The 24,898-nt window shown below is 34.8% G+C and overlaps 1 protein-coding gene across 2 annotated transcripts; it reads right to left on the minus strand.

Annotated features, from left to right (window-relative positions):
- Window positions 1–8,449: 8,449 nt before the first annotated feature.
- Window positions 8,450–22,980, minus strand: LOC110108422 (DExH-box ATP-dependent RNA helicase DExH11-like). 2 transcript variants are annotated; one of them, XM_028699239.1, is made up of 14 exons: window positions 22,661–22,980; window positions 21,981–22,238; window positions 21,389–21,646; window positions 21,234–21,305; window positions 20,894–20,972; window positions 18,414–18,574; window positions 17,056–17,163; window positions 14,658–14,759; window positions 10,975–11,175; window positions 10,753–10,863; window positions 10,573–10,640; window positions 10,009–10,375; window positions 8,902–9,057; window positions 8,450–8,737 (listed from the first exon to the last, which is right to left on the minus strand). In XM_028699239.1, exons 1-14 carry the CDS (start codon window positions 22,793–22,795, stop codon window positions 8,465–8,467), a joined length of 2,349 nt encoding a protein of 782 aa, XP_028555072.1. In that variant the 5' UTR covers window positions 22,796–22,980; the 3' UTR covers window positions 8,450–8,464. The 2 variants fall into 2 exon arrangements, with proteins under 2 accessions (XP_028555072.1, XP_028555071.1); XM_028699238.1 differs by having other exon boundaries at window positions 17,056–17,169; window positions 22,661–22,979.
- Window positions 22,981–24,898: the final 1,918 nt, after the last annotated feature.

The raw sequence follows: 24,898 nt of genomic DNA on the forward strand, positions 1-24,898 counted from the left end.
ATTAACCTCCTATTTTTATTAATGGCTTTTGACACAAATTCAGGGGGAGCAGGGCACTAAACTTAACCCTAAGAAGCGTTGCTGACTTATGTATTTTTATAATAATAGCACACATATCAATATATTTAATAGATTATTTAACAGATTTAAGATCAAATGAAATATTATTCAAACCACGAGATATGTCAATGAATAGCTCTATTATAAGCATCAAGTAAAATTTAAAGGTCACAAAATTTCATTTGCTTCCTAATATCTTACCTAAGTTCAATAATTAATCTTTACAAAACAATACATGGTTTTTCAAATATTCCATAAACTCAACATCTATAATCTAAGAAAAAATGTTTCAAAATTCATCCATGGATTCATTTTCATGCCTAAAATTTACAAACTCATAATGCAATCTCTTAAGTAATAAAGTCCAAAACTGATTACAATGCTTCATTTGAATCTATGTAAAGGTAGGTGCTCCAAGATTTTTTAAAACTGTCATCCAAATTGCAAAACAAAAAAACTTGGACCTAGCAAGTTATATCTTTTGTCGTGCATTCATATAAAAGAACATAAAATAAGCTTCTAGATTATATAACCAATCAATAAATATGAACATAGTGTATATGAATGCAATGATGAATATAATCATATCTTTCATAAAGCATTGTCAAAACAATGCTAATGTGATTCCTATAAATAATATAATATAAATTTGATGATGTACAAAATTAAATTTTGATAATTAAGCAATTACATACATTAAATCAAATCAATGTTTTCTTCATGGTTAAATCAATCACCAATAAAAAGAAAAGCAGCTAGGTATACTTTAAAGCTTAGTAATAAACATATGATTGGCAAATTGTAGAATAGATAAAATGGAGTTTAAAGCTAAAAAACGTTATTGAATGTACTTAACCATATCAAGGTAATAAGAATGTAAGTCAAAAAATCAAAACTTAAAATACCTAGATATTGTGGAATGCAATCAAATCAAAACACGCTTTAGGTAGGATTATTGTGCTTGAGCATGCAATAGTAATTCCACATAAGTCTCTTTACATGCAATAGAAGAATTGATCACAACAATGGCACGATGGAACCTCGAGGTATTTTTTGTGATAGAAATGTTGTGTATTTTCCCTTTCAATAACTTCTTTCACAATACAACTTAGGGTCAGGTTTTCAAGAGGATAACCGTAGAGAAAGAATGGTGGACATTGGGAAGAGAGAAGGGTGGAGTATGATGGTGTTTTCACAATTTAGAGGAAAGAGTGTGGGTGCAAAGTAACAAGAGAAAAAAGTTTTCCTTTTATTGTGGGGTACATATAGAAAGAGATGGAAGTGGTTGGTTCGTGCGTCATGATTTCTCAATAATTGGAATGAGGTATGAAACTTAGGAGAGAGAAATGGGTACGTTTAGAGAGAGAAGGCTAAGAATAAGAGAAAAAAAGGGGGAAATTGAATCTAGAGAGAAATGAGAGATGGTTGTTTAAAGGATATTTTCTAGATTTGTTTTGGTGAAGGAGATAGAAAGGAAAAAGAAGTTACAAGAGAGCATAGAATTTATAATTTTTCTTTTAATTTTTTATTTCCAAGATTGTAGGAATAGATATAATCTTTAAAATTATATTGAATTTAAATTGAAGAACTAGTTTCAAAAAGCCCTAACTTAGGAAATGGTCAGCGGGATATTTTTTCTACTTTTTTTTCATTTTCCTCATCTTTTAATTTATTTTTTTTATTTTTCCTCCTTTTGGAAATTTTTTTTTAAATAAGGCAATGTACAACGGTTTAGGGTGGAGAGTTTCTGCCAAAGGGGTGAGAAAAATAATGAAGGTGAATTTTTTCTTTAAATTTTAAGAAAAATGCCAAAAAAATTCCACCTCACTTTGAAACCATATTAATGTCGAAGATGATTACTTAGATACCATAAATGTTGGAAGGATTATTGAATTTGGCCTTTTTCTTTGAACATTGGACAAGGAAACTAGAGTTTGAGATCATTATAAAATTTATGGGAGGGATGGTGCTTGAGAATTCTTGAAGAAGTAACACAAAAATAAATGTAAGATAGATAATAACAACAGCAACAACATCAATCCTTTGTCCCACTACGAGGGGTCTACATCTACCTTTGTTAAGTCAAATTTAATACCTTTACTTTCCTAACTGGGTCATGGGAAGGCCACCGTTTTATGTGTCCAAACCATCTAAGGCGACTCTCTCTAATCTTATATTCCACTGGAGCTACTCCAACCTTTTCGCATATATGCTCATTTCGTATATTATCTCTAACGGTAAAGCCACTCATCCACATGAGCATCCTCATCTCTGCAACACTTAACTTAGTATTATGCTTCTCTTTTAATAGCTAACATTTGGCACCATAAAGCATTGCAGGTCTCACCACCATCTTATAGAATTTTCCTTTTAAGTTTGTGGGGGACTTTTCTATCACACAACAAGCCCGATGCATTCCTCCACTTCAACCATCCAACTTGAATTCTGTTGATAATATCCCCATCTATTTCACCATTACTCTGAACAATAGATCCAAGATATATAAAATGTGTACTTTTATTAATAACTTGATCGCCCAAAGTCACAATCCCCTCACTAGGTCTATGACTACTAAAATTACACTCCATATGATCAGTGAAGTGGAACGTACATGCGAAGATGAGTTGCTTAAGGAAATTTGCACGCTTAGTATTTAGAGCACAATAATTATAAGCTTTATATTGGTTTTGAACAACAAAAGAAAACACAATGAGCGGTAAGACAAGTTTAGGCTAAATTACATGCATAGTAATTAAGATCGTAAACTAGTCAATTAATGTAACGTAGCATATATGATTGGTTCCAACAAAAATGTCTTTCTTAACAACAAGACTAGTCACTATGTCAGAGTCTGCTCAATCAACTCTCTAATTTCTAAGGCTTTAGTGGAGGGATCAACAAGACTTGTTGTGAATTAAACTATAACCACAATTGGAAGGTGAATTAAGAAGACATGAGAGAAGGAAGAAAAGTTACCAAGGGAACGACAAATACGACGCTCCTGCGTAGTAGCTTGTGTTTGAGGAAGAGTGGACAGCAACTTCAGGTTTGGGAGCCTTCAGGATGGCGATGGGGAACATTCTGGACAGCGAGATAGCCATAGGAGGTCACCAAAATGACTGGACAGCAGCTAGGAATGCCGAGACAGTAGCAATGAGAGTTGGGACAGCAATTCGGCACTTGAAATACTTCTGGACAGCAACCCAAACAGCTTCCCGAAAATCTGGGCAGCCAGTTTCAAGTGCTGGAAACTCCAAACAGCAACCAGGAAAAGTCTGGACGGCAATAGGGTGAGTTCCAGGGCTAGACAGCAGGTGTGGATGTACAGGAATCTGCTGGGCAGCAGTTTAACAGGGTCCTGGGAAGGTCGGGCAGCAGCTTTGCACTCCAGGATATCTTGGTCAATCCTAAAATGTCTTCTGGAATCACCTGGAAGCAAGTTAGGTGACGTCCAGAAATCTGGACACCATTTGGAAACTCCAGTAAAGAGAGAAATCAGAGAGAAGAGGGGTTTGGAGAGGGCGGCTAGGGTTGAGGTGGATTAGGGAATTGATTATAAAATCTGAGAATAATTTCAGATTTTAATTAATGTAAGGTTAGGGGGGATTTCAAATTTGAAATCTGAAATTAAAGGAGATTGGGAGGGAATTAGCCAAGGGATTTAATTAATTGGATCCTTAATTAGAGTTCAATTAATGTGATTGGAGAGAGAGGGAGTGGCAGACCCTATGGAGAGGGATTTGAGGGATTTAATTACTTGGAATTGTGGGCCCAAGAAATTAATTACATCAAAGGAGAACTCTGAAATTATTTTCAGATTTGAGGGATTAAAGGAGTTACCTAATTAGGGGAGGAAAATTGGAAAATGAATTAATTCAAATCTATTTGAATTTGAATTTAAAATTCCCTTCAAATTTTGTCCTCCTAAATTAGGAAACCGTCCAAAGCAATTAATGGGAGGCTAGGGGTGGATGAGGGAGGATGGCCGGCGTCAAAGGGGGAAGGGGGCGGCTAGGTGGCGGGTTGTGGCTAGGTTGGTGGGGGAGGTTGAAAGTGGCCGGGGATTGAATTGGAGAAAGGAGATGAAAGAAAATACAAATAAGATAAAAGTAACTAACCACGAGCCATGGACTCTTCCAATGAATGGTGGGTATTGCGCTTGCTCACCTCGAGCTCTCTCTCCCTTCTCTCTAGTGCACTCACAAGAAAAAGAAGAAGAAAAACACATAAAATTTCATTATCAATCATCATCCCAAAATACAAAACAACTAGCCTATAAATAGGCCTCATGAAAAGAAAAGACATAAAAGACTAAAATGTCCTTCAGGCTACAACACTACATGACCACCTGTAAAGGTATAAAGGGAAAAACAACAATATAAAATAAACTAGTACATAAAACATATAAATAAATAACTCAAGATCGTAGCTGTTGATCTCCGATGTCCTCATCATTCAGTTTTAAATCTACTCAAGTGAAAACCTTTAGACTCTAAAGTTGACCTCCATAATTCAAGTTTACCTTCAACTTCCTCTCTAGTCTTATCAACAAGAAGAATATCATTAGCAAAAAGCATACACCAAGGTACATCCTCTTGCAAATGTCTAGTGAAAACATCTATGACTAAAGCAAAAAAGATATGGGCTTAAGGCTGATCCTTAATGTAATCTAATCGAAATAGGAAAATATTTGGTCAAACCACCTTGTGTTTGAACACAAGTAATAGCTCCTGCATACATATCTTTAATGATTTGAATATAAGCGTTATTAACTCCTTTCTTTTCAAGAACTCTCCATAGCACTTCTCTTTGAATTTTATCATATGCTTTCTCTGAATCAATAAATATCATAAGTAGATCCTCCTTATTCTCTCTATATTTCTCCATCAAACCTCTCAATAAATGTATGGCTTCCCTAAAAGACCTACCCGACATGAATCCAAATTGATTTTGAGAAACATTAGTATCACGCCGCAACCTATGCTCCACAACTCGCTCCCATAGTTTTAAAGTATGATACATTAACTTAATTCCTCTATAATTCGCACAATCTTGTGCGTCGCCTTTATTCTTAAAAAATAGAAATTAACACACTCATCTCCACTCATCTGGCATCTTTTAGTTTTCAAAACAGTATTAAAAATTTTAGTAAGCCAAGAAATTCCTTCATCTCCTAATCATTTCCACACCTCTATTAGAATATCATCAGGTCCAACAGCTCTTCCACACTTCATTTTCTTTAAAGTCTCTCTAACTTCAGTTTTACTAATACGCCTATAAAACCATAAATCTTTATTTTCATTAAGGATGCTAAGGTCACTAAAGTCAATCATATTTTCACAACCATAATTAAAAAGTTTAGCAAAATATTTCATCCGCCTTTATTGAATATCATCTTATAAAAAAATAATTTTTGATCTTCATCCTAAATACACTTCACTTGAACTAAATCCTAACTACTCAAATCTCTTTGTTTGGTTAACTTATGCATATATCTTTCTCCCTCCTTAGTATCTAATATATTATATAAAACATTAAAAGCTAAGATCTTTGAATCACATATTACTTTCTTAGATTCCTTACGTGCCTCTTTATATATATCTCAATTATCTAAATTTTTACATCTACACCAAATTTTATAACAAATCTTCTTATTTTTTTATCTTTTCTTGTACATTTGGATTCTACCACCAACTATTTTTATTATTATGAGCTTTTCCCTTTGATAAATGTAAGATACTTGAAACAAAAAAGAGCACTGTGCACACAACTCGAAGAGGGGAGTGTAAGAAGTACTTTCAAGTCCCCAATTTAGAGCAATTTGCGCATACAACTCAGATTAATGGGGGAAGAAACAATCAATAGTCACAACAAGCAATCAAATTTCATTCATAAATAATCCAAAAGTTTAAACAATCAATCATATTTATAAAGGAAAACAAACCTTAAATTGAGTATGAAATTATTCTTATCCTTACTATATTTAATCGAACAAAAAAGAAAATAAATAATAAAAAATTTGGCCTAAACTAACGATGGGTCCAGAAAAACTTGAAATTTGATCTGGTTTAGTTCTTTTATTGCATGGTTTGACAACTTCTTGGTTGATTATGAGAAACCAAACATGTCAAGGCAAAAACTTGAAAACATATTATACTATACAAATTTTATTACATCAACGGCTTATAGAAGAATTGGTACAAGACCAAGAAACGGACAAATATCATTCCAATTCAAGCTAAATTTAATAAAGGCAGAAAATAAGCATAGACAAAAAAAAACGTTGAAAATAAAAGACAAGCTCCTTGAGCTACTTTCATTTCAACAAGTTGGGTTGTTCAATGCAGATCAAGGAATTTCAGTAGGTAATTTGAGAAGAAAGGTAATGCATAGCAACTGCTTAGAAAATGAGAATATTTCTGCAAGTAACTACGAATGGTGAGGTTGGCTGAACAAAAACGGGTGAAGTGGATAACACGGCTGTCAATGAATGAAGAAAATAAAGAAAAGGAAAAGAAAGAACTTAAAGAAGAATAAATGTACAAAATGTAAATGTTAAAGGATAATTGGTATGGAAAGAGAGAGGTACAAAGAGGAAAGGATAAATGGAGTAGAAAGAAAGATGAAAACTGAGAGGATAGTCAAAGAAAAAGAGTAAAGCAGCGACCTAAATGATAAAGATTGAGTTTCAGAAAATATAATTACAAGAGGTTAGGTTCACATCTAGTCAAGTTGGTATCACATACCCCTGAAATTCAGGACTCAACAAACCCAGCGGATACATCCAAGCAAACTCATACCAAATAGGGAGTTCCCAAGCTCAAATTCAACTCTGTTGAGATCAGCTCCTTGAGTTATAGAGAACCAGTTCATAGCAATTGTTATTCGACTGATGTTTATTTTATTTTTTATTCATGACTATAATTGTGGAATAGAAGTAACCGTTATCAGGATATCAAAAATTGGTGTATCATTGTTCATAAATTATTCTTGTGACTTTAGGACTCCTTTAAGAAGAGTGTGGGAAAAAGTAAAACTATACTTTGTTGTTCTGGCAAATAAACTGCAAGGATATAGGTAAAGATTTTAGTTGCTCTGATGTTGGAATTGGTTGGTATCTATTTATGCTTACAAAGATTCAATATTATTGGAAAATTCACTACATTCTTTCGAGCTGCTGTGAATTTTTCTAGGCTGATTAAGGTCCGGCTATGATGGTGACACTAGGTCATTGTTTTACATTGTCATTTGCTTTGGATGTCAAGAAATAACATCCACTAGGTCATTGTTTTGCAATGTCATTTGCTTTGGATGTCAAGAAATAACATCCACGACATGAAGAACTGACTCTTTTAAGGTTTAAGTTGACCAATGAATAATGCTGCTTAGAAATCCAGTCACAAAGATCGGTGCTATTTCAGACGAGGAAAAATATCAGATATATAACGTTGAAGAAAGAAAAAGAATAACACAAACTTCAGGATGTGTCAGTATTTAGGAATGTTGTTGTGGAAATTATCAGGACTGAGTGGTATCAGCCATGCTACTGACCATTTCAAAATAATTTTGGTCCTATAATGGAAACCATTTCCTAACCCAACCCTGCCAATTTCATTCACAGACATGACACCAAAATAAAGCAAAAAGCAGAGAGATAGCAAATGGCAAATGCAGGCAGTCTGCGATCGTATACTAAACAAAAGGAAGTAAAAGTCATGGAAGTATAATCTATCACACTGGACACAACTATTATAATACTAATAGAGAAAATGATCAAAATGGTCCATTAACTTTATGAAAGATCAAAATAGTCATTAACTATATTATAAGACCATTTTGGTCTCTCAAGTACTTAAAGAGGAATCAAAATAGTCCCACCATGGGACTATTTGGGCTAGTCCAATGGTTGACCCAAGTCAGCCCAAGGGTTGGGCCGACAAGGGTAGGTGTGTTGGACCTAGGGCCACCTAGTGGAGGTGTTGGCTAGGTTCAATTGGACTTAGGAATGGAGTTGGCTCAATCCCAAGTGGTTTGACCACTTTGGGTTAGCCTAACTCCTAGCCCAAGTTGACCCAAGGGTTGGGTCAACTATGGTAGGTGCATTGGGTCATGGGGAACCCAATGATACCATTGGTTGGGTTCAATTTGGATTGGACTAGGAAATGGCTCAAAGGAAACCTCTCTTTAGGCACTTGGGTCAAGCCAAGTGGCTAACCCAAGTGGGCCCAAAGCTTGGGTCCTCAAGAGGGGTCTCTTGGGGACCCAATGGGTCATCCCCACAGGTCTAAATGGACTTGGAATGATCTTGGTCAAGAAGTTTGGATCCTTCTTGAAGAGTTAAGGGACCATTTTGATCATTTTCTCAATACTAATAAATATCCAAAAGTTTGCAAACATGACAGAACTAGGCTATAAGATAGCTCAATGAGAACTTCAAAACTAAGGCAAAATTATACTCAGAAAAGACCGCCATACTAAAGATAATCATGAAAATTATACTGAAATTCAAAAGTCCACAAGTATAATAAAAGTAGATTACAAGACAGCTGTCAAATGTAGACTTAACCTTGATGACACCACGACAGAAGAGCATCTCAACTACTTCTTTGACAATTGGAAGAAGACCAGCATGGTGCACCCCAATACCCCTCCTTAGTAGGCTTTGAACTCGAACAATCTGCAATGCAAATCAACAAAACATGACAGCTGTCAAGAGCCACTTTTGATGAAAATTTGGTATCCTTAATTAAAGAATAAATAAACCCAAAACTCTCTTTATCTACTATTAAAATGAGCTGATTTGTGTGATGCTTGCTTACTCATTACTCAAAGCCGAAATACCTGAGGAAGGTTTCTGTCAGAACCTTTCAATCGTGAAAAAGCCTTGTCACAGAAGATGCGTATCTCACTTTTCTCAGAACTACTAGTAAGGTCTGCACTTTTCAAGTTGTCTGCTGATTTGTCACAACGATTCTTAGAGAAGCAGAAGATAACCACCTGTAAATGATGGCAGTGGATTATAAAAAGGACAACTACCAAATATAAAATTTGACAGATTGAAGCGTATCCCCAATGCCCCATAATCATCATCAAATACTAAGGAGCTGTTTGGTGGGGAGTATTAAGGGTGTACTTCTGCACGCAAGAGTTTTAATTAATTAGTTGTTTTATTGAGAGTAAACAAAAATCTTTTGAGGAATTAAAACTCAGCCAATTTCCGTGTATTCCTAAATTCATCCGACTAGAATTTGAAATAAACTGGATAAAAACTATTGCTCTTAACTTGCACTGAGCGACACCCACAACCAAGCCCTCTGCACTCCTGATTCCATAGCCCTCAATGATGACACAACAAGCACCCACACCACCAACCTAGCACATCAGTCGTGCCACCGCATCACCCAACCTTGCATGAGATATGAGGGGCACATTATCATCCGCAAAGGAACCAGACCGTTGCACTCTTGAGGGGACACATCGCGCCATCCGACCACACCAACGACCAACACCAATCCCACCAATCCTAAGTTTAGCAGATGGTTAACCTCCACCTTGCAACCGGAATTTCATAGATTAGGGAAAAATATATATTAAAAGCAATCTCTTGATTTTTTTAATTTCTTATTTTTATTAGTTACAAGCAAACACATAAAAAAAAAACCTAAACTTCAAACCCACTACATTTAATTTTCAGTCTATTTAAAATATCCCTAAATTCTAAACACTTAATAGCCAAACAGCACCTAAGCCTCTTCTATAGGCATTTAATGGTATCCCATGGTGGGACAAGTAAAAGTAATAACACGCACAAACAGAACACTCAAAAAAAGTTTAGATTTTCCTGGCATCTATTCAACTCCCCCACAAAACTTTAATAAACATATTTAGAAGCACTACAAGAAAGATTTATTAAAGCTAAGATTTTGACTGTGTAATCAAGGTACACACAGGCAAAAGAGACTTTTTCAATAGCTTGTGTAGCAGCAAGAACCACAAAGAAGATTCTGATTTCCTTTGTCCCCAATTACTTGAATTTGCTCCACTAGTACCAGGAAAGTTGCTAGTAGATTGAGATCCTGAGTGCATCTGTCCTTTTCCTCGACTGAAATTTTCTCGTTGTCGAGGCTGATTTGCACCATGACCACCTCCCAATAGAGCCCCAGAATTGCTTGCCAACATACCAGAATTCTTTTTCTTATGCACTTCCTTAGCTGCTCTCAATCCTTGGGGTAGAAAAACCTCATTGTCACCTACTCTATATAATTCTCCAGAATAGAATAAGCAGTGCTCGAGGGGAACAGGTCTTTTTGAAGTCCTGATCAACAATGCAAGGAAAAAAATAACATGCAAATCAAACTCATCATATTATATAACAAACAAAAGAATAAGAAAGTGTGCTTATACATATTCAATTTAAGAGAATTTGAAACGAATATACAATAAAAAATAAAGAAAAATAAGCAAATCAATTGGATATAATTAGAAGATATCTTTCTAAAAATTAATCATTACCCGAGAACACGAATTTTTTTTTGCTTTGTGCGACCAATCCAGTCAGCAAATTCAGTTGTGTTTGGGACCTAAAGCATTTCAAGCATCTTAGTTGTGAGGGAATCAACTAGCAAGGCAAACAAAAAAAGAATGAAAATAAGGAGTTAAAATTGTAAATTTATTTTCCAGAAAGAAGCATACAGTGGCTGAAAGCAGAACAATGTTAACATGTCTTGGTAGCATGATGATCACCTCCTCCCACACTACACCTCTTTCAGCATCATTCACATAATGCACTTCATCAAATATAACCTGTTTAAAGGGATTAAAAATACAATCAACAAAATATATATCACAGATGCCATGGACTTAAGTATTGCAAACAGTATAAAGTTCTTACAAGAGACTGCAAAGATCATTTACCCATTCGATATCACGAATAATGTCAGCACCTTTATAAAGCATTGACCTCAAGATCTCAGTAGTCATGATAAGGCATGATGCCTCCGGTCTCAAACTAACATCCCCTGTTAGAAGGCCTACATCAAATTTGCTGGAAAAATCTCTATATTTCTGGTTGCTGATGGTTTTTATAGGAGCAGTGTAAACAGCACGAGTACAATGCTGCATGGAACAAGCACACAATGAAAAAGCAAAGCAAAGAAAACTCATACATAAGCATAATAAAGTGGGTTAAAATAAACGTTCAAAATAAAATCTGGTAACAATAATCAAATTTGCAATAGCCGTAAAATGAAAATTATCTCTCGTTGAGATATCATTATGAAATTCCTGATGGTTAGAAAGGTTATGCAACAAGTGAATAACTTCTCATATGCCATGTTTACAAAGGCAGGGACAAACTACTACCAAAACAAAAAAGCAGAATGCTCTACTGAATCAGCTTCCACAAGGGACTATTTGTTTTATTATAAGCACTTGGAAGTGGACGGGCCTCATTTGTGGAAGCGAGTTCAAGTGTTTGTTTTGTTAAAAGTGAGTTCTCATTCATAGAACTCATTTTAAAAAGCTGAGAAGTTAAAAGTTTAAGAACAAACTATTAAGAAGTCACCTTTTTAACTTTTTTTACCATTAATAACAATTGAATAAGATTACAGTAATGAGATAACTAGTTAGAATATTATGCAGGATCATAATGGTTGAATAAAACTCACTTGTTAATTTTTGTCCAAATTGATCATTGTCACGTGTCTATCTTGTTTTTGCACATATTTTAATTATGTTTTAATTAAGTCTTGATGGCATAATAAGTTCAAATATTAAGCCATATTAGTTCGATCTATTTTTAATAGGCATTAAGGACCATATTCCAAATAAAGCATGACCTAAAAATAGAAAATAAAACATTAAAGTTACATTTCTACTTTTCATCTCTCGCTTTCTTTTTTTATTTCTCGTTCTTCTCATCCCTAAATGTTGCAAATTAATTAGGGCCTCCTCGATCTCATGATGCTTATCCAAGTGTCGATCTTTCCTTGCAAACCATCTCAAATGATCACGAACCATCATCTAATGAAACCTTCTTGCCCATCTCTCACTATTCAATAAGAGCCGACCATGCCTACAGGACCATCGAGTCATCGTGTCTTCTTTGTAGCAAGTAATGTGATTTCATCTATTATGCCCCGTGTAGATAAGTCTTGCTTTCATAGTTGGCCTTAACTAAATTTCACCCAAAACTGTATATCACCTTGCACTCCCAGAATCATGCCTCTTGAACTATGTTCGACAACAACTTATCCCGTTGTTTCCTATTACATAAACCCTATCCACACACATTCATGTTTCTTACATGTATCCTACTTTTGCCATTGCACAAATCTCACTCGTTAGTCGCACATCATCCACTTCAACATGCAACTATTCGCATTCCATTAAGACTTTGCCTATATAGTGCAAGCTTTTTTCTAGTCTCCAACATGTGCCAACCCATGTGTACATCACGTGTACATGCCATCCAACATCATGTGCACACCAACCCTCCAATACAACACTAATCAACCGAAAGCTAGTTTTCCCTCCATTGGCTCAAGTCAGCAAGCTCTCAACACAATCTTCTTTGGTGAAAGCATGTTATTTCCCTTCCGGCATACAAACCCTACAAGCTTTGCAAACTCTCAATCTTTAGCATTCTCGTCTCTCCCTAAACAGTGCAACATCCACCACTCACCTGTGATTCGCTTGGGAAATCCTTCTGCTACTATAATTGTTCATGATAACCACCTACACGCATTCACACAGCTCGACTTCTTTGGATTGTCATATCCAACATGTGATCTAATACAATCTAAGTGGTCTATTAATGTCATATAGAACACAACATCAATAATTGGAATAGCTTAGAGATCCCTACTACTTGCACCTTAAACAGCCCTTCCACAACAACTCGAATTGTCTCTATTCTTTTTACAACAATTCAATAACCTTCAAAACATCTTCATGATCCCCACGACACCATAAGATATATTAAACTTGTATATTCTAATCATGTACCATATACCTCTCATCATGATCTTTCTAATGAACACTATTATGAGAAGAGGATTTATAAATCATGCTTTTTCTAATCATCATACTTAGGATTGTACTCTTCAAAAAACCAAGATAAATTATCTAATTCATATCAAGATAATCAGCAATCATATATGACGATCATATATATTGTCATCCTCAATATCATGATCCTAACATATCATGTCATGACAATCAATAATACCCTCATCAACGATCAACTATATTGTAATTTTGATGCTCCTCTCTCTTGATATGTTACCCATCCAAAACAAAACCACGTTGATCATTCCTCTCCTAAATCTTATCAAGCCTCCATCATACTAAACCTTGTGATGAAATATTCAATGTTAAATTAGATTGGTGCCTTAAGGACATGAAAAAATTCAAGTTACTTATCCATCCAATAACTGCATGCTCAACTCCATTAATCCAATAGTTTCCCCTTCTTGGTGTGTTTGAGACCTAGTATTACAATTAGTTAATCTTAAGCTTAGCTTTGTGCTTAAGGATGGGATTGAGCCAGAGCATGCATGGGTCATCTTTACCAAAGACTGATGTTGCATCCAAAATGTGTGGAGCCTTAAACCAGTATTTTCGCTCCACAACCTCTACAAATAAATATACAAGTTGTTTTCCAACTACTGTTACTCGAAGTATCATCAGTAGACATTGCCTTTCCATAGCTTTCACCATTAAATTATTCTATAAGTGCTACACAAAGTGGCATAATATAGGGAGGTATCTAAATTCTCCACAAATGATAGAAATTTTTCACAAAATATTACTTAATTTATATTATCATTATATTTTTCTTCATCCATATATATTAACTTCATAGTTTGACCATTGCCACAATTAGTCATAGTATTCTAACCCATATTATTAATTTAACTCATACTGTCAACATCCAGAGCCAAAGCCCCCACGTCTTTTTACAAGTTAATAAGTTTTTTATTATTGCCACTATTTGCAATACTAATGCTCCAGTTCCACCACCATAGCCACAACCTACTTTCAAGATGAGGGGTTTTTTTTTTTTCGTCCCACGTGAATTAATATAGAATCATCATGGTAGAATGAAACTCAGTCACAAATTTTTACTAAATCGATCTTTGTCACGTGCCCATTTATTTTTGCACCATATTTTAATTAAATTTTAATTGCATGGCATATTAGCTTGGGTCAGTTTTACAATGTATTGAGAACTTATTCAATTAAAGGGCACCCTAGAACTAAAAAACATGAACAATGATTATTGATGGAATGATTTGGTTGAATAAAAAATTATATTTTATTTCATCCCTCTCTCTTTCTCCCAGTATCTCATTCTTCCTGTCACTATATGATGTTTTCTACTTTTACTAATAAAAATAAGTAATGAAAAAAATAATTTAAAGGTGGGTAAAAATGAAACTCACTATAGCCCAAAAAAACATAATTAAGTTCACAATAAATGAGTTATTGTAGGTCATTTCAATGAAACTTCTTCGAAATTAAGATGCAAACACTTAAATGAAAAAAATAAACATCGTAGAAAATAGTTTACAATTATGAAATAAAAAAAATCATACCTTTGATGCTAATGCAAAAGCATATTCTGCAACAATCGTCTTTCCAGCTGATGTATGAGCTGCAACAAACACAGACTCGCCCTTTTCAAGATAGTATATAGCCTGCACATGTTGGATTGTTGGTAACTAAAGAAATATCATTTTTTTTTGGAAGAAAATGATAATTAGTTTTAATTTTGACAATCCCAACAACAAAAACTTGCCAATTAAATAAGCAAATGGCAAATCAATAAGTTGTAAGGCAATGGCATAAAGAAGAATTGACTCTTTACAAACTCCTATAATGTTATAATATGTATCCACAGCATACCAATATTAACTAATAAGAGAAAAGTTGAAGTTGTTGGAGAAAATTTTTAAGGTTATTAAGAAATACATTGACGAGTTGAAAGAAGTGATATGAACTTCCTCAAGTATTAAAATTAACAAATTACAACTTATAAACCAATAGCTTATTCACCATGGTCAAATATACCAATGAGCGGTAACTGAAGCAGCATGCCCACTGGTTCTCATGACAAAGGTCACAAGTTCAAGGTTTAATTCAAGTGGTATGCTCCTTTAAGGAGAACATATAGAGAGTAGTATGTTTTATGGCTTCTTGTGTTGAGTTTATGCGTCTACAACTTTATTTATGTTTGGCTTATCCTAAATAAAATATATATGATAGATTTCTATGCTTAAAAAAATTGTGTTCAAATCTATCATCAATTTTATTTTAAAAAAGAATGAAAAATCTTATCATCATGTGTAGTCCTAATGTGGCTTATATCTAACCAAATATCACGTATGAATGTATAAGCTAATGTTTAAGAAAAATGTGACTAGCTTTGAGGTTAGTTTCAAAATAATACAAAATGCAGCTTCATTAAATACTACCAAACTTCATTTAGGTAGGTCATAAACAACCCTTTATGACTAAACAATAATAAGATCCAAAAAATCTTATAAACTGTCAAAGGAAAAGTGCCAACCACTTGTATGTTTGTGTTTAACTATTTAACCCCATACTTAAACCATTAAGTCTTCCTAAAAGTGCAAGACAACATGCCATACTCTCTATAATGGACAAGGAAAAGCCACTTGCCTAGCAACAGGTAACCCTTAAACCTATTAAGCACAAATGAAATAATCCATGACAAAACAAATAATCTAACCCTCAAGAGTAAGCCACCCACCGGCCACCACTGCCATCTCCACCCGCCACCGGCCACCACCCGTCGTCGGCCGCCACCACCCACAGGCCACCACCACCGTCACCAGCCACCATCCACCGCCGCCGCCACCTGACGTCGACACCATCTTTAAAATTTACACTACATTCATTTTACTTCAAACCAAGTAAAAAAAATCATTCACCTGAATTTATTTTACACTCTTCCAAATAACTCCAAAATATTTATTTTACATTGTATTCCTTTTACACAGCATTCTTTTTACACAGCATTCCTTTTTTAACCAACCAAACAACTCCTAAGGGGATCAAAACCAATCGCTCTACCTATGATTTGCACACATGAGAGCAAATTTTTTTTTTTTTTTTTTTTTTTTTTTTTGTCATTTTAGTTTCTAGCATTTATAAATAACCGAAAAGTTAAGCCCAAAGAAATAGTCAATCATAAGTATATTAAAACTCAATTACTCAATTCCCAAAAGCAGGGCAAAGTAATAGAGGCTTTGAAAACAAGCATGGCCTAAAGAAAAGAAGCTCAAGCAAAAGTAATTCTTTTTATAAGCACACAAAACCCAATGCATAAATTAGAGGAACTTGAAAGACGCCAATTTTAACTATTATTGTTGATTTTATTTGAACAAGGTCCTATCAATTCCCGCTGATATTTCAAAATTGCAGAGATCCAAACATTAACTCATTATTCCTTCTCTCTAGTCTGTCTTTCTGATAGGAAAAATGTTCAACGTTCATTCATGATTGCACTTCTTCCAAGTCAAAAGCAACACTGAACTCACTATCCTTCCTCCAGAATTTCCTGGCAAATATAAGCTACCATAACTTTTTTGAGAAAATTCTAAGCTGCTTCAAATCAGCATCCTTTATGTTACTTCCTACCATCCCAAATCGTGAAAAACAACCAAGTCAAGTGATCATGAAAACCCTGAATTGATTGGAACTCAACCTATAGCCATACATTAGCATTAACTGATTATGTACGCACAAAATTCTTGGGTTTTAGAAACCAAAAGACTAAACTTCCTTGAAGATAAAGACAGGGAACATAAACACAGGAAAAGTACCATAATTAACTCCAAATACTATTTGTCCATACAAGCAAGAGGGACATTAGTCATCACTAAAGACCAACCTTGGCTGAAATGGTGATTTAAATAATTAACTATAATAGAAGAACATGGAAAAAAATAACTACAACTCAACTCTTACCTCCTTCTGAAATTTATCCAACTCGAAAGGAAAATCAAGTGCCATTTCAGGAACAAGCTCATGAAATCGACCAGCAATCTCATCACTGCCACCTGGAGAAGCCCACACCTGCACCTACAAGATATAAGCAAAGGTAATCAAAAGTATAAATTGCCGCCGTCCAAACCCATAATATGAATGCCGCACCAATAAAGTGGATTAACATACCATTTGCTAAAAGAGTGATAATATGACTAACCGAGAAGCAAATAGTGTTCATAAGAATAAATCATGCATTGATGCAATAAAGGACTCTAGCATAAAGTTTTCGAAGTAAACAGCTTATATAGTAGTAGAAGCAGTTTTTCCTCTGTGGTTAATCCCATAACTGTCAGTGATTGATTATTTAAACTACAAAATATTATTAAGAATCCAAAATTTCATGTAAATAGGAATATAAAAACAGCTTTTGGAGTCGTATAAGGAACATGTTGAGAGAACAAAGGGTAAGAATCATAATTGTCAATGGCAAATGGAGCACCATGGGCCAAAGTTCCCCGAGGAGCCATGTCGCATAGCGCAGGACGCGACGCACACTACTTTAAACATGGCACACAATTTTAAAATATACATTAATATAAAATATCATTAAATAGCAAACAATATATCGTTTTGAGTAAGATTTAAGCATATATATCCTGCTAAAGAAAAAAAATTACAACTTTAAAAATTACATAACTTATATCGATAGATTGAGCAAGATTTAAGCATAATTTTGCATAAACAATGCCAAATAGCAAAAATGGTAACTTTAAATCCTACAAAAAATTAAATCTCGTTCTTTCTCCGTTTTACTTCAATGCAATTTAACCAAAGAAGCGCGTGAAAGGGGCAAAGCGATGGTTACCTTCTCTATGAACCCACAAAGCTAAACCAGCAATGAAGAAATGGCGATGAGAAAAGTAAACCCTAAATCCTAATAAGATAAAATTAAGTTTTTGATATTTCATTGATTTTTGTTGCTTAATTAATTAATAATTAATTGTGATATTTATATATAAACTTTAAAAAAGTTAATTATAATTTATAACATGCTAAAAAATTGTGCACGCTATTTTCGCCTTGTGCTATGCGCCACTGCTCATGTATATCACAAATAATGCACGCTATTTTGATGTGCCACGTCATGATGTGCGTCATGGCGCGCACCATTTTGCGCCACTGATATATATGATAAGAACATGTAGAAATCGCCAATCAAAAATCACAAGTTCTCAATACTAACTATACAATGCTAGATGAGATCTCAAAAACATCAAAATACGCATTTCTACGATATCTAACCTAGAAGCATGCGAGGTCATGTACTCATGTCATACCTCATTTTCCTTATGCCTCTTCTCCTCAACTATTCCACTTAATTTTGTCGTCCCTTTCACAGGTTCAGTAGATAATATTTCATCTAATGCAGAAAGATCTGGATTATCTCTAGAAACAGTAGCCATATCCGCCTCTACTTCAACTTCTGACTCCATCAAACCTGAACTTCTAACCATTTAGTATATATAAGTAAAGCAGCATAAATAAATAAATTTTGAAGATCAAGAATAAATGGAAATTAAAATCCCGATTCCGTATTTATCTAGCATTTAAGATCTAGCCTCAAATATTCTTTATTTATCAGCCTGCAAAATTTTGTTGATGTGAAATAACAAATAAAACATGTTGCTCTTGAAAGGATATAAACTTTTAAAAGAAAGATGGAATCAATTAAAGATCCCATGTTAAGAGGAAGAAAAAAGAAAGAAATACAAGCAACAATAAAAGCTGCTGAAGAGGCAAAGCCATGTAATTGGAAGCAAATATAAAACTTAATGAGTTGTGAATCTGCATATTAGAATAAAATTAATGATGATGTAGAGAGAAATAAATAACAAAGAAGCTCCAAAAAGACCGTGTGAGATGTCATTGTGCACATGTTTCCTGAACACTAACGGCCATTTAAAATCCCTTACTGATCAAATGCAATACGGTCCATTCCCTGCAACATAAAGTTTTATAAAACATGCCTTTGAACATCGTATAAACAACCAGTGGAGATGTTTAACCTTTTAGATGGTTGTTGTCTTTATCACAAGTTTATAGGGCCCACAAAGAGGGCAATATTCATCTGACAGATAAAGAATGCTTCAGGCTTCTTTGGGAGGTTGGAAGCTATGAGTGTAGGAAATTTGCATATTAGCAAGGTTCTCCGTTTATAGTGAGTGGCATAGGTTCATTTTGTTGTACTTGGCTCATTGTATTCATCTCCCTATTATAAATAGGAAGGTTCTCTAGCAAATAAGGTGGGCCCTAAAAAATCAGAAAAAGCTTGGCTATAGCATATAGGCAGGGTCCCGGAGATAATAAGTAATTCAAAGTTTAGTTCGTCAATTTCTTTGAAGAATCATATAGCATAGGAAACAAGAGTGATTCTCAGAATAGAATGGTTTTTGCACAATCAGGAAAATAAATAGCCCATTTCATGGATGCCATGGAAGCCAAGTTTTGCTCAAAGAATGTATATGCAAATAGTCATCTATAAGGTTTAAAATTGGTTCTACAAGGAAAACACCATCCTCAGATCCTAGAAATTTTCGGACCTTTTTAAGGCAAGTGGGTTTTTAACCCATGTTGCCTGGACCAAGCACTTAACTAGTTGTATGTTTGCCATGTTTACCTGCCTCCTGGAACAGTATTAGCTTATTTCTATGAATTGTTTTTGACTTATCAATATGTACTTTACAATTCTAAATCTTATGCAAAAACATTTTGATCATTATTAATAAATTGTCAAGGTAGGCTCTTTTACACTGAAAAAAAAAACAGCTCAAATGTAAAGAAATCTCCCCAATGTATAACTCAAAAGGAAAAAAATTGTTTCTGGCAAAATTGGCCATAACTACCATTGCCCGTATTTTTAAAGTTTTTTAAACACGAAATGCTTGGCTTACAAGAGAAATAATTGATAAATTTCAATCCATTATGTGGAAAAAACATGTAGCCAAGCAAGAGAATGAAATATGGGATATCTTAATATAACACGTATAAAACCCAATCAGGTAAAAACTTAACTTCTAGCAAGAAAGCTTGATTTAATTAATTATAACAATGATAAACTTCCACTGAACAACACTAGTTATATCTTATCCCAACTAAACCAGAAAATTCAACTTCAAATCAGCCAGTGTACAAAATTTCTTGAACATGGCCAAAAGTGCCACTAAAACATAAGAATTAGAAAGTAAGCCATGACGCAGTAATAATGTTAACCCAAATCCAGGAAACAATTAGAATATTGACTGAAAACTTAGAAAACCAAATAAAAAAGCAAAAGTCAATCAGACATAAACACATCTAAATAATAATACTAGCAAATAAAGGTCTGTATCATGATTAGATGGTATCAAATGTGCTTATGTTAATTTATCATCTATAATTCTTTCTTAGTTCAATAATATAGCATTCTTAGGTTTAGGCTTAGACATTGAAGGATCATAAGAAATTCAAGCATCAATCTCAATAAAAAATGTAAATATGTAATAGCAACTATACCACTGATCTCTACAGGAAAAAGAAAATTTTGGCATTCTATCAATTTCTACTTTCCTTGCCGAGTTTCAAACATATTAGCAGATGTCACCATGAACAAGAATGGAAGGAACAAAATTTCAACTTCAAAACATGCTTAAATTCTCAAATAAACATTGACGAAAGATTCTATATTGTTACAAAGATAAATGGATCTTATGTTATGTTGCTAAATTTCAATAAAACGTGAGTTTTTGGTAAAAATGTGAAAGGCCAAAAGAATCAGTACCATTGTCTTCTCCTAGTTCATAAGCATCTTTCTCCCAGGCTTTATTGAATAAATCATCAAATTGAACAGACAGTTTATCCTGCATCAAGAAAAAAATAAGCATAAAGTCATTGATACCATGTAAAAGGCCACGGTGGCCTAAAAACTTTGCTAGAACCATAATGTCATAAAATCATAGCACATGCTTTAAAATCTGTCCAACATTAAGCAACAAAAAGTACACAGGAAAAATACCAAATAATGAAAACATTGTCTGAAAACTGCAACTAGCAAGATAGATATGTGATAACTCAACTAAAATGGAGCCAACCAATACTTACAACATTAAGCAGAAACTTACAGGATTTTCCTCAATCGAATTGTCTCGCGAAGAGATCTGCTCTTTGGCTTGCTTCCATTGGCAAGGAAATCCCTTAATATTATGAAAAAGATATAGTTCCGTTGTCATGCTTTTGTAAAGATATGTGGTCATGGACAAAGAAATAGAAATGAAACCTTCAGATAGCCTAAGTCCAAACCCTTTCTGAAACTTGGAGGCACGGACTGTGCAGTGCCGCCTTTGAAGATTTCATGAACCCATTCACCATTTTGAGCTCCTTCTGGAAATGTCCGCTCTAATTGTGGATTATCCAGGCCTCCCGGGTGGAATGGTCTATTATTAATGCTCCCTCTCACAAAATCCTTTGCTGGTCCTGGCATGCGTGGCAAAATACTTGAATCTTGTGCTCCTTCCATTATATCTACTAAATCAATCTGAAAATGTTTGAAAAATAAGAAGAGCAAACAAATAAAGCAAAACCAAAAGAACATCTGTATAAGTATTCTAAAAATGTTTATGCACGGGTCCACATGAACAGATAGAAAAGCAAGAGTTGCAATGTTGTAACTTTCATTCATATGACCTTATAGAACAATGTAGCAAACAAAAAAAAGAATCTTAATCGTACAGACACATAGTTCGCAGGCATCCACTATGCCCTAATGCCTTAGCGCGCATGCAGGTTATGAAATCATGCTGCTCCTTCTAGCCAAACAAGTGTGCACTTCAGAAAGAACAAAAGAAATGGAAGTACCACAATATTTGTACCTCAATTGATTTTATATCACATGGTTCTGGGTGTTCCTCTTTCTTCGAGCGCCTAAATGGCAGCTCCCAAGCTGGAGCAACAATAGAACGAGGGAATGATGGTTCCAGGGGAACTTTTGCCCTATCAAACCAATCAAATTCCCACATTCTACCAGCTTTCTCAGCAGAAAACTCCTCGGAATCCAATGTTGGGCACACATAAGTATCCTCTAGATGTTTCCTTACGGTTTCTTGTGTTTCCGGAAGGAATGCAGGTGGCTGCAAAAGAAAAGAGAGAGAGAGAGAGAGAGAGAGAGAGAGAGAGAGAAGTGAATTGTGAGAAGCAGATAGCTCAAAAATAATTGGCAGCTGATTGACTTCGTATTCGTAGAAATCATCATAAAAACAAATAACCCACAAAAAAAAACAAATATAATCACATTATGCAGTAGCGAAATCAGGAAGGGGCTGGTACGGTAATGGCAACTTTCATTTTAAAAAAACACTCAGATACCTAGAACTACGCATACCAGGAAATTTTTGCTCATTAACCCTATTGTACTTACGCATGCTATAAAAAACTTGCCCCATATATTTGAGATAAACCCTATGGTACCCTGGGAAGAGACTTTGCGGTAAAATATAAGCAGATGAAACACAAGCAGAGAATATGGAAGAGAAGAAACGAAGGGCATATTTACAAGGATGAAATCGGGGAGGGATTTTAACGGATGTGAGCCTTCAACAGGCGGAAGCGGCTCCATCCTCAGGTGACCGCTGTGACCAGAGAACCCTATCCTAAAAGCAAGCTCGTTGCCCGCCGTGATCCGATCCATGGCGATGCTTAAGAAATTCCGGCGAAATGTGAGCACCCCTCTTCCCTGCTCTTTATTCGTCGCCCTCTACCATGCCCTAGCTTTCATCTCTTGGCGGTAATGTTCTCTTTCGAAAACCTGTACAAATCGACTCGCTGAGCGCAGTCTTCGCTCGCCCGCCCTGTCCGATCTTTCGTTCCCGAAGACTTGCTGGTCCGCATGGTTATATGAAATTGAAGTAGGACCTTTAATTAATATGTATTTTATAAATTGCATAGGCTCACAATTTAATGAATTATTCTCGTATTATGAATATGTGTAGAATATTTAATCATTAGATATTAAAAATATTGGTATTTCAATAGATATATATTGGCAGTCTAACCGTCATATTAATTTAGGAGAGAATATTAAAATAGATCTCCGTATAAAATGATTCAAGTGATTTTTATGATGTATATGTGTCTCATACCTAGCATTAGGTTTAAGGGATAGGTGCTCAACAAGAAGAGCGTAAAGTTGAAGAATTATGGTTTCTAAATTAAGTAATACTTTCCTGTCTTATAGACCAGAAGTATTTATTTGATATTATTATGATCCTTATTATATATTATCAGTAAATAATATATATTAAAAAAATATATCAGTAAATAATAAATATTAAAAAAATCTTGGGATCGACGGTTTTAAATCTATGTAATTTATTTTCATCTTGCGTTTGTTGGAATTTATAATCTCGAGCTGACAACGTCCTCTTAATAATTATATTCTTCTCAATATATCTTTACCTAATTATTAAATAATAAAAAATAATTAGACAAATTGAAAAAAAAAATCCGACTAGTGGGGGCACATGTCCCCAGTGCCCCACCCTGCCTCTGCCCCCATTCCGAGCCTTAAGTGGTGGTCCGACAGAACTCAGGGCCCCAAAAGTGGTAATATTGCGGAATTCAGGGCCACAAAAGTGGTGGTCCGAAGGAACTCAGGACCTCAAGTGGTGGTCCCGTGAAGCTCAGGGCCTCAAGTAGTGGTCCGACGGAACTCAGGGTCTCAAGTGATGGCCTAGCGAAATTCAATGTGGTGGTCGAGGAGGACTGCGGAGCAAGAGCGATCTCCGATCTCTCTCTTGCTCTCTTGTTTGGAGCCCCCTTTCAAGAGGGAGGATGGGTCTATTTATAAATTTACTATAGTGGTATGACCCGTAAATATGAGGAATATCAAGGGTAAATGGGGAGTGGTTTGGATGGACAGCTAATGTTAAATCCCTTGATCGTGTACTGTTCGTCAGACATTTGAAGGTCTTAATGAAGTCAGAATTATGTGATCGTGGGCTCGTTGGAATTTTTTTCGTCGAGCCGCTCGATTCAAATATAAGTATGTCACATTTGGGAAACCGTTTCATAATCCAAATTGTGGTTCGAACCTTTCAACAATGCTACGGGTACTTGATTTGGACTCATTGGGCTCGGATTGAGTCGGATTTGGTGTCTTTGGGTTTGTATTTTCGAGAAGTTAAATTTGACTATAAGTTTGCTTAAATTGGAGTTTGGCTGGTCCCTATTTTACTTTCAAAAGTTTTCAAGTTGAATTTGCCTCGAGATTCGTGCCCAATTAAGATAAATTTTTATGAAGTATCACTTCTAATTTATGGAACTTATATCCAATATTTTTTTATACATGATAGATATGATCCTCATGAGTATTTTTATCATAATATTATTGAATTTTACTATATAAAATGAAAATTATAATTTTCTAAAGATATTTGCTAGTATACAAATTTTCCTATATTTTATAGTTTTTTGTATTTCATATATTAACGAGAGACTGATACAACATATATAAGAAAATGTTATATTTATATGTAAGCAAGGAAGGATGGATGTTAATATTATAACTAATTCGATTTTGCTCTTAAAATATAATACCATGCGTAGGAGAGTAGGCCCATGAACTTTCCTAAAAAAAAAGTTGGTGGTGTGATCCTCGATTTAGCTTGTAACCGATTGATCGAATAACATCGACAAATAGAGGGTGACGACTCTTAAATGATTATTAAAAGTCACATGTGAATGGACTTAAAATAATGAACAATGATGATAAGATAATGACTAGTGACTAACT

Source organism: Dendrobium catenatum, unplaced genomic scaffold (genome assembly GCF_001605985.2).
Source record: "Dendrobium catenatum unplaced genomic scaffold, ASM160598v2 fragScaff_scaffold_1221, whole genome shotgun sequence".
Lineage (NCBI taxonomy): Eukaryota > Viridiplantae > Streptophyta > Magnoliopsida > Asparagales > Orchidaceae > Dendrobium > Dendrobium catenatum.